This window comes from Passer montanus, unplaced genomic scaffold, assembly GCF_014805655.1.
Source record: "Passer montanus isolate IOZ18808 unplaced genomic scaffold, ASM1480565v1 scaffold131, whole genome shotgun sequence".
In the NCBI taxonomy this organism is placed as follows: domain Eukaryota; kingdom Metazoa; phylum Chordata; class Aves; order Passeriformes; family Passeridae; genus Passer; species Passer montanus.
Window position 1 is genome coordinate 638873 of NW_024359944.1, and position 14927 is coordinate 653799.

At 45.1% G+C, this 14927-nt stretch overlaps 1 protein-coding gene across 1 annotated transcript in view; it reads right to left on the reverse strand.

Moving 5' to 3' along the window:
• Positions 1-1996: 1996 nt before the first annotated feature.
• TEDC1 (tubulin epsilon and delta complex 1) overlaps positions 1997-14927 on the reverse strand; it is a 70826-nt gene continuing 57895 nt past the window's right edge. The window contains exon 10 of the mRNA XM_039699293.1: positions 1997-3232. Coding sequence (XP_039555227.1) covers positions 2876-3232 — 357 coding nt within the window. The 3' untranslated portion in view covers positions 1997-2875. The remainder of the gene's footprint in view (positions 3233-14927) is intronic.

Sequence of the window (14927 nt, forward strand, 5' to 3'; positions counted from 1 at the left end):
GGCAAACCTCCTAACAGCTCCTGGCTTTGTTTGCAGCCTGTAGGGGGTTGTTTACAACACTCTACAATTTCTGTGGAGTAATGCTTAACATTTCAGAAGCATGCAGGAGCCCATGGATGGCATGAACCACTCGAGTCACCGTCCCCTCCTGTCACAGCACCAGCCACAGACCAGCCAGGCACGTGGGTGCAGGCTGTCGTGCCCTCCCAGGGCAGCCATTGCCCCTGCTGCAGCATCCTCAGCTGCTGACTCGGGGCCAGGCCCCAGTGACTGAAAGGAAACCACCACAAATGCCATGGTAACTGTGTGAGGTGACAAACACCTATTTGCTCCTAGGTTATACCACATTTAGTGGTATTTAGTGTAACTGCGGTCACTCTGTTCACTTTCCTGCCCTCACTGCAGCTGGTGTTAATCCAGGGATGTTTTCTTAGGCTTTTAAGTGGTGTTTATCACTCATCAGCTCCCAGCAGTACTGGAGAGACAGCTGATGGCTCACCAAGCTCATGAGGACTGGAGAGCTCTATTCCAGATGCATTGACATGCCTCAGAAATTGTGACCAGTGACCAGGGCATGACCAGAGCTCACCCCCTGTGTGTCCAGCTCCTGGGGAGGTGCTGTGATTTTTAAAAGGAAAAATGATCCTCCAAAACTATGTGGGAGAGCACTAAGCCCTTATAGCACCTTGTGCACTCTGTGCTGAGAAGAGAGGCAGAGGAAAGAGGAGGCTGCAATATTTTATTTGAAATCACTGCCAGCTCAGAAGAGACTGCTGACCTTCAGCAGGGCCTGCAGAGTAGCTGCTCTGGTTTAAGCTAATTGGAACCTGAACCAAGAGGCAGTGCAGAATGGGTGCCAGAAGACCCAAACAAGACCGCCCAGGCTCTCAGCACCAGCCCAGCACAGCACCCAGGTGGAAAGGTGAACCCTTCAGCTGCCTCAGCTGCAGCCCCTCTAGATGGACACTCCAGGACAGGCAGCTCCAGCCTCCCGACAGCTCCTGTGGCCACTCCAGCTCAGTGGCTTGTGCCATGCAGGTTTCTGCCAGTCACTGTGGGCACTTCTGCACGTCACACGTTGTACAGACACGCTGAGCACTGCCACTCTTGCCCTGAGAAAAAACCACTTCTTCAGGCTCAAGCAGGGGCAAGGTGCTGCCAGCTGCAGTCTCTGCTGAAGGGGGCCCTTGGCTGGACACTGAGCACAGGACACTCAGTGTGTGTGGTGACAAAGGATCCCAGGAAACCAGGCATCCCCAAGTGACTGCTGGCAGGTTCCGTGCACAGCAGGATAATAAATTCTGGCATCCAGCACTGAGCCAGCCCTGAGAAGCCACAGCAGGCCATGAGCTGGACCTGCACTTGAATCTGAGGGCTCTTGCCATGCTCAGGAATATTTGCCCACTCTACTCTGCCGAATATCCCAGGAGAAGAAAAAATCTTTTGAGGGCAACATTTTAAACCTAAATGTGATGCAGTATGAAAATTCCCTTGTATAAAAGCTAAAGGAGGATATAAAATACTCAAAGAGAGAGACACTGGTGCTGCCACTCCTGTTAGTTCTGGGATATACTGCTTCACTCCCATTCATGAATAATTTTCTGTGAAATCTGTCTGAATGAGTCGTCTTGTGCATTAAATGTCAGCAGTCCTGGAGCAAACACCTGCCCAAAGTTGTATCAGCCTGAAACAGGTAACCTGCACCTACAGAGATGGTTTGGAAAGCAGAGTGGTGTGGATTGGCTTTTCAAAGCCATAGAGATTCTTCAGGAGCAGCAGCCTGGGCCCACCTGCCCCAGACATGGATCTTGCCAGTCCCACAGGGTTTTCTGCTCCAGGACTGGGTGTCACTCCCAGTGCCAGCTGCCAGCAGGAACACTGGTTGTGACTGACAGCCTTGCACAACACACACAAACACCCTGCTCCCAAGGGCTGCTTCCCCAGACAAAAGAAATCCCACTGCTCACAGCAATTCACAAATGAAAAGCAGACAGGCTTCTTTAAATATTATTTATTCCTCAAAGTGTACAACTAGAACATAAAAATATTCCTTGGTAAAAGCAAACCAGAAAAGGGTAGGAAATTAAGGCCAAAGGAAGAGCATTTCACTGTTCCAAAGGAAGAAGCCTTCAGAGACAGAGCTTGGAGACTCCTCAAATTTGGAAGTTAGGGTTGTATTTCTGTATCACAGAAACTTCCTATAGCAGGTCCATAAGCTATCCATCTCACTGACTCATAACCTGATGGAATGGGTTTCTAGTTCTCTTTGAGAACCCAATTACTTCAAGTGCATCACACCAGTAAATGAAATCAGTGCAGTGCTTTATTTATTATTAGGCATTTGTTTTTCTTTATTGTGACTACATTATAGCTACCACAAATACTCCGAGCAGCTGAATTAAAACAACACACTCTTGAATATTTCCAATCTCTCTAAGCCTTGGTATTTTTCATGTTCTCCAATAGGTGGATTTTTCTGACTAATGAACTCTTCCAATTGCTGGAAAATATTGAATGCAATTAGTACTTCAATGCACAGCCTCGATGTACAGCGTGCCTCGCAGCCGAGCACTGTAAAAGAGCCCAGGGCTTGGCAGAAGAACTAGAAATCCAGAAGATAAAAGGGAGATTTATGCACACTCCCACCAAGGCCTAATGCAGAATTTAATTGGCAGGGTTAGCAATAAAGGGGCTGCAGAGAGAGCGGTGAGGTTGTGGCCCCAGTACAACTCTCAAAACAGTAACAAGTTACGATTCCCAGGCTGTAGAATTAGAAATTACATTTGGTTCCTCAGCTCACACTCCCCCGTGCCAGGCTGCACAATGTGACCAAGCCACTCGATTCCTTTGCTTCTCCCAGCCCAGGTCTCTCTCTTCAAGGCGAGATACAAATCACTCCCTCCCAGCCTTCTGCAATTCCAGCCAGCCTGTGCCTGCACTGCTGCCGCAGCTGCTGCAGCTCTCTCTGCAGGCTGGCCTCTCTCACCTGCAGCTCTCTGATCACCTCTGCAGCACTGGCAGCTGCAACAGCCTCCCTGGACACACGCTGACCACAGCCCGTTGTGCTGGCAGGGTGTTTGCTCCTCAGCACCAGCCTGCACAAACCGTGCATTCTGTTTTTCTGTGGAGCACAGAGGGATGTGAGATCTCTCAGTTTTAGTCCAACGCTTCCCTGTATCTTTCTAGCAGTGGCAGAGAAACTGTCCTTCTGTAGTTCTTCTCTTGTTGCCACCTGTAGAGGGAAGAAAAAGAACAGGAAGGGAAAAGTAGGGTACATTTTTCTGAAATAAATCCTCCCCCCAGAAACAACACAAAATGTCATGTTTGGGCTAGGACGCAACAAAAAGAGGAGCCAGCTGTGAGTGCAAACCAAAGCATGTGGCAGAGCAAACTGAATCAAGCTAAGGTGTGCTTTCAGCCAGGCAGCAGCCTCAGCACCAGACAGCTGCCTGGAGTCACTTGTTTGCAGATTCCCAGTCCAGCAGCCCTTCCAGGGATGAGTTACATACAAGGTCTCTGCCCTCTCACTGGAGAGGTGGGTGGGTGGCTTCAGAGCAAAACACACGCAGCAAAAAGGGAGACCCAGCAGTCACCTGTGTCCCTGCTGTGCTTTGAGCCACCAGGTTGTCATAACAGATTAATTGCCTCGTGAACAACAGCATTATTTCAGTTTGCAAATGTTTCCTGCACTCGGCAATGCCGAAAAGTAGGGGTGACAACTGTAAGCAAGCAATTCCTTAATTCTCAGTTCTCATTATGGGCTAACAATTAGGAAAAGGAGAATAATGGAGCAGAGCCAAAGCAGAGGCCCAGACCAAAATGAGTACCAGGCAGCACACTTTCACTGAAGACAAGCCCCAATAAAATAAAAGCTTTTTTTGTGACAGCATCACAGTCTGGATTATAAAAGCAATTGTATATACTGGGATTTTTCCAAAGCATTTGATTTCATGTTCTCCAACAATTTGATTTGAAGAACTTGCAAGATGGTAATTGCCTTGCCAATTTTCCTCGTGGATTAAATATGAATTCAGTGACTCATCTCAAAATGCACTTGTCAGTGGGGAAACATCTGTAAAGGAGGCACCCTGCTAAGGCCTTCAGGGAAATGGCTCTTGGCCCAATGGGATTTTCTGTTTCTGCTATGGCAAAAAGCTGCCAAATCAACTCAGTCAAAAAGCAACAAAGTTTCCCAAAAGCAATGCTGCCTCTGCAAGCTGCACAAATCCCAGAGCTCTCCTGAGACTTTTGCGCAGTTCTGGAGTTTGTGCCTCAAAAAACCACAGGGAAACAGAGAGCAGGAGTCACAGGCAGGGCATCCAGTGACCCACAGCCCAGAAAACAAACCTTAGAATATGAAACTTAGAGAGTTCAAAATATTCCATTCATGGAGACAGACACGCAGTTTGTTTTATTTCCTAAAAGGAAGTGGGGGAAAAGGTGGTAAAGATCAGACTTTGCTGACAAAGCCATAAGAAGATCAAAATTCGAGTTAAGATATTCAGCTTCAGAGTAAGATACTGTTTCCTACTGTGAGGATAATGAACCATGAAATGCTTCAATGCAGCTCCAGGGATGAATCCTTTGGCCAAAGCTCAGCTCAGGTCAGGCTCAGTGCTAATGATAGCCCTTCCAGCCTTGAAACTGCTCTGCAAGCCCCCCCTTCCTGCCCGTGAACAACTCCTTGGGGTGTTAAATCTGCAGATCTGCATTAAGATATCGGTGCCTCAGACATCACAGCTTTGACAAGTTCCCTGTAACGTCAGGGATATTTTGGCAGCTCTCTGAAGCACCAGAGATCGGGCAGAGCTCAAAGCAGCCCCAGCTGCAAGGACAAGAGTCCTAAGGTAGTGAAGCACCTGCAGCATTTCCCCCTGTGCAGCTACAGCTGCTCAGGGTCAGAGCAGCTGCCGTCTGTGAGAAGAAAAGGATTTTCATCCCCCAGATCAGGGGGGAAGGTTTTATTACTGAAACAAGTTCGGAAGGGTATGGCATGCAGGGGATCAGTCTGCACTCCCTGACAGTGAAGCACTGCAGGTGTCACAGCTGCAGTCACAGCTAAATCCCTCCACTGACACCAACTTCACCAGGGCCTCGCTCACCCATCCCATCTTCCTTCAGAGTATCTCCAGGAGTTTTGCAGCCAAGTAATTAATCCTTTCCATAGTCTTCTGATGAGTTATTCTCACCCCTCAGCCTTGGCTTAAAGAAGATTAAGAAAATCAATCAAATCAGAAAAGGAGTAAATTTCTCAGAATTTTTACTAACACATTAAAGGCTTTATCGATGCAGAACCATCTGTTAAAGGAGACCTCTGTTGATTAAGGCATTTGAACAGAGAATTGAAGCTGAGAGAAGTCTATCTTTGTCCTTGTCCAAGAACCAGGGGTCCCTCTTTATCTTAATCCCCAAGGAATCCCAGGGACATCTCTTGCTGTTGGCTGTAAGAATAACTGAGGTGCAATCCTCTAAAACCACTTCAGAAGGAATAAAACTGAAAAAAATAAATTCAGTGTTATCTGGTCTCCCCACAGCCAATGAATAAATGGAAAATGATGTTTGCACAAAGTGGATTTAACACTGGAATCCAGGATGGGAAAAATTTCCCATCAGTTACAAACAACAACATCACTCAGCAAACAGAGCCCACAAGATGTTATTTATTTTTCACATTAAACTCCAGCAGAAACACAGTAAGACTGTATAAAAGCATTCTTAATGAAACATAGGTTTTCATACTCTCCACCAGTCAAAACGGGAGAATTTTATTATCCATTAAGCCAGGCACATGATGGAGGAGCAGCATGCTCCTCTCAGCACTGAGTGCATCAAGCTCTGACCCACAGCAACAGCAGGGACAGGAATTACTACAGGGAAGCAGGAGCAGCTGCAAGGACAAGGACCACAGCCCCAGAGCCAGGGAAACAGAAGTGTAACAGAACCCACACCCAAGCATCAGAAGGATGCTGCACATGCTAGCTTCTATAAAGAAGACCAGTGTTTCCTGAGTTAACATTAGATCAACTAAAGAGGGCAAGTTTTTTAAATTATCAATACTAAATAAGATAACAAGTTCAGCAAAGCATTATTTATTTCCTATCAGCACAATCTGGAACTGGAAAGCTAACTCCAGTTCTGTTCTTGGAAGGCTCTGCAAACATATGTATGGCCACAGATACTCTTGTTGCAGTTTATAGATTTTAACTGCTAAAAATCTCCGAGGGTTACCTTCAAGCAATATCCTTCACTCTTCACATCCTGAATGCTTGTGAAAAGACTCAATAATCTCCTCCTGTATGGTTAATTGATGCTCTTTAACAGCTTGCTGTCTCCCATTAGTCAGCACACAATGATTATTCTACTCTGCAAAACAATCTCAATAGACCACTTTGTATTAAACAAACATATTGTAAAAGATTAGGAGCCTCAGCATTTTGTGCCTGCCCGTTTCCATCCCACAGCTCTGCCTTTCAGCCTCAATCTACCAGCTGGAGTTTGAATTCCCAATTAGGTGTGTGGTGCTGTCTGAAAACTGCTGCACATCCTCTCCAAATAAATACAACAACATGATAATCATCTTTTCCACTGGTACAGAACCATCCTTATCCCAAAGGGACCCGGTGCACTTTGAGAAATTCCACTCCAAACACAGAGCTGATGAAGAATCAGCATCTTCAAACTGACACATATCCTGCTCTACAGTGGGTTGGCTTCTCCCTTCCCAGCTCTTCATTTCAAGGCTGCTCTTTGGGACAGGACAGTGGCCAAACTGCCCTGAGTGTGCCCTGATGTTTTCCTTTAGACACCTCCAGTCTTCAAAAGGCATTAGGAACTAAAAAGCTATCAGGAAAACTGTAATAACTTAGATATTCTAAGCAGAAGCCAACAAAGCAGTGAAGTTGCAGGGAGCAGTATTGCATCTGGGACCAGACTGAGAAGGGACCAAAGTGGCAGCCAGCCTGGGCTGTACTCCCCAGAGCTGGCACAGTGCAAAGGGCTGCAGTGTGCACAGGCACAGATCCTGCTGGCACATCCACAAGCAGGAACGTGCACAGGAATAAGCACTGCAATGAAACAGACCTCTTCAACACTGGCTGCAGGGTGGGCAGACAGGGGGTGGCATGGTGGAAGCAAGCCAGGCAGGACATCCAGCAGGTATGGAAAGGATTGACCACCTCCCCGAGGACATCACTGGGATGCTGCCTTCACAAACCATTTAGGCTGGCATCTGATTGAGGAAAATGGCCAAGCCAAAGCAGAAAAGGATGAGCCCAGGGCTGGAAAGGGGAGTATCCAAAGGGGAGGCACATCCAAACACCAGGCTGAGCAGGCAGCTTGGTTAATCCACCGTGGTGGATTAACTCTTGCACCAATGCACAGAAGAGGCTTTGAGCCTGCAAGCACCTACACACATTATTAACTCCTCCAGCACCTCCTCAGCACAACCTTCTCTGAAATGTCTCCTACCCAAAGAAAGCTGGCTGAATGAAAAGAACAGCCAGTACTGTCTCACCTATTTTCAGACCTGGGAATCCTCTGGCTTTGAATAAATCTTGTAAAAATTACTTCAGTGGGCAAATCATGGCAAAGGCAACATTGCATATTTTGAGTAAGCTGCCTTCCAGTTTCTCTGCATGTTCCACAGCTTTGAGGCCAGAAGGGAGTTACCCACATTCACCTCCCCTCACCACGTGTCAATCTGCCTTGTGGACAGCCCCAGTCTTCCTGCTAGTGAAGCTCTGCTTCCATCACCTGCTTGGATGCCCCACACACTCAGCTCACTGGATCCCTCCTCAAAAGGAGACCTTCCAGCCCTCAGCTCCCTCACACTTGCCTGCACCTTTCTGGGAATGAGCTTCCCAGAGCTCTGGGTTTCATTCCATAGGGTCTGGAATCACTCCAGAGAGGCTGATCTCTCTCCCATTTTTAATAACTCACTAATAAAAAAATGCAATAAAAATTACACACAAATTATTTCATTTTCTGCTGAAAAGCAAGCTGAATGTGAATTTATTCAGAGAGAATGTAACCAACACGCAAGACATCCCAAAGAGATGCTGAGAGATCTAGATAAACACATCATGTCACTGAAATCATTCCCAGTAATGGCCTAGCTGAAGTGACAATCTCCCAAATGCTGGAAGTCAACATTTCAGCTTGTTGAAACTTCACATGGCAACCTGAAAGCCTCGCAGTTGCATCCTTGAAGGAAGGATGAAGGTTTAAAAAGCAGCAGCAAGGAAAGGTCCAAACATCTACTTCCAGGAAGAGGAGGGGGGATCATAGGAGCATTTCCTATTGGAAATTGTATTGCAGCTTCAAAGAAGGAATAGCAAATAAATGGCTGGAATTTCTTTTGAAGTGGATGATAAAGACCAGAATCATGTCATTACTTTCAAATCACAATCTCTTCATATTATTCTAGGAGTTTTGCAGAAACAGCTAGAACCATATTGTTCAGAAAAAACACACTGCACAAGCCTAGGAATGGCACATTTTCTATCTTCAGTCCTATCTGTCCACTCCTCCTCTCATACCTCCCTTATGAAAAGGGAGAAGACCCCATATGCATGGAGGACAAAATACAAATTAAGCTTGCCAAGCTGTACAGATACTACAAACTGTGATGACTGCCTTTGCCAGAAAACACAATGGGCCTCCTTTGTGCTCCCAGACACAATAACAAACAGAAAAATCTCAGATCTTGTCTTTTGGGGTTGGGAAGCGAAAGGAAATTAGGAAATATAAACAGACACAATATCCAAGCCACCAAGCCATGTTCCTGTGCCATCAGGGCATAATAACCCAACACATTCATAAACTCTGAAAACACCAAACATCATCTGACTTGCAGAATTCTGCACTCCTAAAGGCTGCTCATTTTCGAGTTTGATTTTAAACCCATCGTGCCTAAGAAGGCCCCTGTGCCTGGGAGTTGAAAAAGATGAAGTGAAATATTACATGCTTGGCAATGTAAGATTAATGAAGGGTCACACTGCAGGAACAGAGGAGTCAGCCAGGCCAGCCAGTGCGCTCTCCAGCCTGGCTCCAAACAGCTCCCCAGCACATCACAACATCTCCAGCAATGGGTTCACCAGCCTGGAGGAGCTGCCCAGGGCTCTGAGCCTCTGTGCAAACTCAGCAGACTCTAATCCAAGAGACAAGAATGAATTTTAGATAAAGATCTGTAAGTGAGGAATGAAAGCAGGATAAGCTCAGAGATATTGCTGGGATGGAGCAAAAATCCTGACAGCTGGCCACTGGAAACCAGGAATGGCAAATTAACACTGCTTTAGGAGCTCTCCCTTTCCTGAGTGGAGTCCAAATCAGTCCAGGGGCTGAACCTTACAAGCACTTGTCTTTAATTGATACAAGCACTTTATAAAGGGTCATTATTTATACCTTGTGCTGCCTTACAGTTTAGTGGTTTTTTCACTACCACCCCCCAAGAAATGCCTTGCAGAGCTGCAATCCCAGCTGACAGTCTATCTGGGATACAGAAAAAGGGATAAACGAGGATTTGCAGACTACTTTTAAGAAAGTCTTCCTTGTAAGCACCTAAAAAACAGCACCAAGTACAAAAGAAATGAGCAAAAGGAAATAATAAGCAGAAGTATCAATAACCTAGTAGGGGGAAGAGCAGAGTCCCCTCTAAGTACAGGAGAAATACTGTAAATATGAAAAGAAAGTAGAATATAGCCAAAACAGCCAGAGGGATCCCACAATTCCCATCCATAAGCCCTTTGTGTTCCTGTACAAGGATTTCCTCACTGTTCAACATGCATTCTGTACCTTGCTGCACACGGAGCAACCATGAAAAGCAGCACCCAAAGAGGATGCCCAAGCAGAGTTTGTCTCAAATATCATCAGAGATAGCAGGAACTGAACATGCCAGCACTGCTTCTCTATGTGCAGAACAAAAATCAATAACCCAAGAGGCCTGTGTGACCCCAAAGCCATAAAAACAAAGCTTTTTTCACACATAAATAGGGTGAGGGCTTTAGCCTTCTTTAACAATAAACAATAATTTGGCTGGGGCACCACTTTCTTTTAACAAAAATGTTTGCTTTCTTTTTTTTTTTTTTTAAACAATGATGGCTGAGGGTATGACAAATGCTTTCCTTCCTTAGCTGTAGACAGTGACCCATTCAGGCTCAGAGGAGCAGAGAAAGGCACTATTTCAAGGGGTGCTGTGAATGTATAATTGATGGAAAATCAAATCCTGCAGCTCCTACTGCTGGAAAAAATAATAGAGCAGGGGGGACAGGACCCTGCAGAGCCCATGAAGTTCAGACATTTGCTGAGAAGGAAAATCAGGGCCCCAACCTTCAGAAAATAATCTAAAGGCATTTGCTGCTTATATACAAAAGCCCACAAGTTAAAGCAAAAGCAATATCTGAAATCAGCTGTTCTGGAAACACTACAACACTGAGTAAGCAGGTGTTCTACAATAAAAACCACCTTACCCTAATTTCAAATTCATGTCTTATAGTAACTTGCCCAAATGTAATTTCAAGCCTGTAAGGAAGTTACAGAGTTAGTACTGCAGCTCTATAAACCTTGTCTCGTTGAATCAAGCTTCTCTGCTGTCAGCTTTCAAGGGTTTTAATTTTCTGTTGCAATTTCTACACACTCAAGACTAACCAGTTTAAAAAGCTAGAAACCATCACTTTCTATTTTAATAGCTGAAGACTTCCCACACTGTCCTAAATGAGGCTTCTTTCTTCTCGTGAGAGCATTGATTGTACACAAAGAGACTTGAAATAGCCCATTTAATGCCAGTTTTCATGCATTGGAGGATTAAAGTCATAATAAACTGTTTGAATAGTCTAATCTATCACAAAGCACAGGCTACAGTCTCTCACCTGGTAATTTCTGCATAGTTCTACTACATTTTGGTAAACTAGAACATACAGTTTTGGGTTTCTAAACACAGCCTCCAGCAGATTAAAATACTACCCTATCACTGCATTAGCTCAGCAGTGAAATGCAGCTATGGTTCAAAACACACCCCCTTCCAGCCAGCTCCACCTCAGCCACTGGGCCTGCTCATACCATCTTTCATCCAAAATGTAACACCCTCAAAATTCCACTCCTGCCTAGCAATTTGCAGAACATGGTCCAGCTAAGAACTTTGCCTTGGTTAAATTACACTTTTCTCACTTCTCAAAAAGCCAGGCCAAATTAATCCCTTTATTGCCCTTCCGTTAATCCTTTCCAACCTTTCAACCATCTCCCACCTGTGATGGTGGTGTAAGTGGTGCCAACACATTTCATTAAACTCTGAATTGTGATCTACAACTTATCTGTCCTTTAATGACCAGTGGCAGATAGCAACTCTTAGTTGCCAATAACCTAACAACTTTTCCATGACCCATTACCCTCTATTTCCAAAGGCCATAAAATGGAAAGGTTTGCATGTAACCAAAATCAAACTGCCCTGAGGTACAGGAATTGGTAGTTCTTACTAAACCTAACTCCAGCAACAGGAAGAAACTGAAATTATGTCTTTTGGCTTAACAATAATTACAGCAGCTAAAGCAAAATGTCACCTTAATATAATCACTGATTTTAACACTTGTTATTAGTTCAGCATGAGGAAAAATCTCAGTCCTTTGGAACTGGTGGTGAATAAATGAAAGGGGTGATCCCAAAGTAACATTAACGGGGGCATTATTTGTCCCATAAACTATGAAGATATTTTAGAAGGGCTGTAAAGCTGAGCTATAGCAACTGACAGAAGATGTAATTATATAAGCAGCTGCATTCCAAATTTTGCTGGGATCTGCAATTTCCTGCAATTAGGGAGGAATGTGGAATCTATGCATCTCGAATCTTACACATTTTGAAGCAAGACATTCACCATCAGAATGCTGGCTCCTGGTGCACCTATTGTAATTCCAAAACATACTGACAGGGAATCCAGGGAGAAGCTGGTTACCTATCTCACCTAGGAACAGATCTGATAACTAAAAATACAGTTTTAATACCCAGAACACCCTTAGCTGCATCTGAGGAGAAGAGCTGGCACTGCTGCTCCCTGCTTCAATTAAACATCAGATACTGCAGAGCACTTCCTAAGCCTTCAGATCAGCACCCACAGTCCTCTCCAAAGGAAAGATGGTGAGGAAGCACAGTAATGGGAAGCTAGATGTTAATTAAATCATTTGACTCAGATAATTTCATAACAAGGAGTGACCTGATCTTGTCAGAATGGATAACATATTTTCTTGGCTTGTTTTGGGAGCTTTTCACTTTGGTTTTTCTTTAAGATAATCCAATGGCTCTGTACTTAAGACTCATGTCTCTAAATTGGAATCAGAAAAGTCAATTTAGCTTAAGGTAAAGGAAAAGGATACAGGATTAAGAAAAGAGAACAACATGAATATTTTTCAGGGTCTTCACCAGAAGATTACAAATACCCCCCTGAATATCAATACACAGGCACAGAACTGCTCAAAGCACTGCCTGTGTGCTGAGTCTGCAAAGAACTACAGCCCAGGCAGAGCCCAGGGGAGGTGAATCCTCTGGGGCCTGAGAGCAGCTGAGCTCTGTGAGAGCTGCAGTGAGCCCTTGTGGCAGAGCTGCTCGGGGTCAGGGCTGCCCCAGCTCTCCCCTGCCCTGGAGCTGCAGAGGCAGCTCCTCCAGAGAGCCCTGGGAGGGATCCCTAAGGGCCAGAGCTGAGGCACACAGCCCAGCCTCAGCTGAAAGCCTCATCACACCCATCCCTCCTCCACAGAGCTAGAAAAGGTATCCTGGCTCAGGGGAGACCTTCTCACTCTCTAAAGCTCCCCAAAAGGAGGGGGTAGCAGGTGGGGATCAGCCTCTTCTCCCAGGGAAGAAGCAATAGGACAAGAGAAAATGGCCTCAAGCTGTGCCAGGGGAGGACTAGGTTGGATATCAGGAAAAATTTCTTCACTAAAAAGGTTGACAAATGCTGGAACAGGCTGCCCAGGGAAATGGCTGAGTCACCATCCCCAAGGAATTTAAACAGACATGTAGATGTGGCAGTAAGTGACATAGTTTAGTGTTGGATTTGTCAGTGCTGGCTTTGACTCCATGATCTTGGCAGATTTTTTCCAATCTAAATAATTCTATGATTCCATGATTCTGTTCCATAATATATTCTGTACTCTAGTTTCTGATTTTTTGGCATATGTACTTTACTTCTCAGTGGTTAACTTTTGAGGAGAACAACTGAAATCAAAGGGGAAAAAAAACCCAGGAGTCAAAATTGTAATTATACTACCTCAGCAACTCTGCAGATCCAGACAAGGACAGGTCTTAAAATAATAAATGGTCTTCAAAGAAATTTCTGCACCACCTCTGCTCACCTGAAGAGGATGACAGCACGAAGAGAGCAGACACAAAACTTCAGCAAGAGCATCCAAACTGACCAGAATCCCTGTGCTCTGGAGGCAGGAGCTCACCTAAGCCCCCTCAGCTCCTTGCCAAGATGTGCACGCCTGCCACTCAGGACAGCCTCTGCCCTGAGAAGAGGGACAGCTCCAACCAGCATCAGCAAACTTGCAGACTCTTTACCAGCAACTGCAAGGGGACACAGTCCAGACTTGTGAGAGGCCCATGTGCCACACAATTCTGAATGCATTCCACAGGAAATAAGAAAAAAAACCCTATTTTCTTCTTCAAATTAGAAATCTTGAGCATTTTACAGTAATTAAAAAAATTCCATTCTACCAATCCAGCCTTTTAAAATGTGTTTCTTTTTAACTATAGTTTTATCTCTAGCCTTTCCCAAACCCTTGAATTCCATTAGAAGATCACAGAAATTAAAGTAGGAATAGGCACAAACTGAACATATATGATATGAAAACCAGAATATGTCAGTGTAAGTAATTTAGACACTTGCAAAAAGGCTGCAGTGATACTCTGAAAAAGACCCTGACAACTACAAATTACAAAGGAAGGCAACAGACAAGTATTGCTTTGGATAATAAATTGCTCACTTACTTTTCAATTTGTTCTACCAAACTTTTATCTTGGGCAGCAGAGACAAACACTGATGATAGATCATCTCAGATTCAAGTGGCCTGCAGAGGCTTGGAGGGTCCCACTTTGCTTTTAGGATATTTTTATCACTGCACAACATGAAAGTAGCCACTTCAGAAAGAGTGCTGCTTGTGCCCTGCACTTGTCTGTATCATCCTGCTTCCAGAAAACAGGATGTGAAACTTGAAATTCAAGCAATGAGGTCCTTGTATGGACAGTCAACAAAAGCAATGTTCATACAAACCACTCCTAAAATACAGACATGAGAAGAAGGTATTACCACCTAGGCATACAAATTTTCAGAAAAGGGTTTTTCTTACCCAAGAATTACAGACAAAAGGAAAGCCCCCAAAACCCCCATGACTTTTAGGGAATTTTTTCACCCCCAAACTGGTTTTGTTCCCAGTTAGAAAATACTCCCTTGCCCCTTCCAGGGGCTTTGCATGACCACCACAGAACCTCCCCCAGCAGCCAGCCCTGCAGCTCCTGTCCCAGCTTTTGGGATCCAGAGCAGTAAAGGTCATTCCAGCAACACAGCCTACCCACAGCTACAGCAGGAGGAAAAGGAACTGTAGCTCCCAGATGGAGATTTGCTACAGAAAACACTTCCAGAGGTTCAGGGCAGTAATTTTCTAAAGCAGTGCTCTTACAATGCATTCAGCAGGGTCTATTATCTCCCAGGCTGAGGGAGAGGAGCAGCTGTAGGTGGATGTGAGGCTGCCTGGATGGCCCCTGTGACTCCTACAGCAGCTGAAGGCCAGGCCCTGCAGCCAGCCAGCAAAGGGAGACAATCAAACAGCTCTCAGGGCTTAGAGAGAGCCAGTACAATCAAGAAAAATGGTGAGTTTGGAGCTCAGAAGAGTACTAAGGCTTTATTTAGATGCATTTCTGGCTAGAGAGAAGCTATGTGACAACAC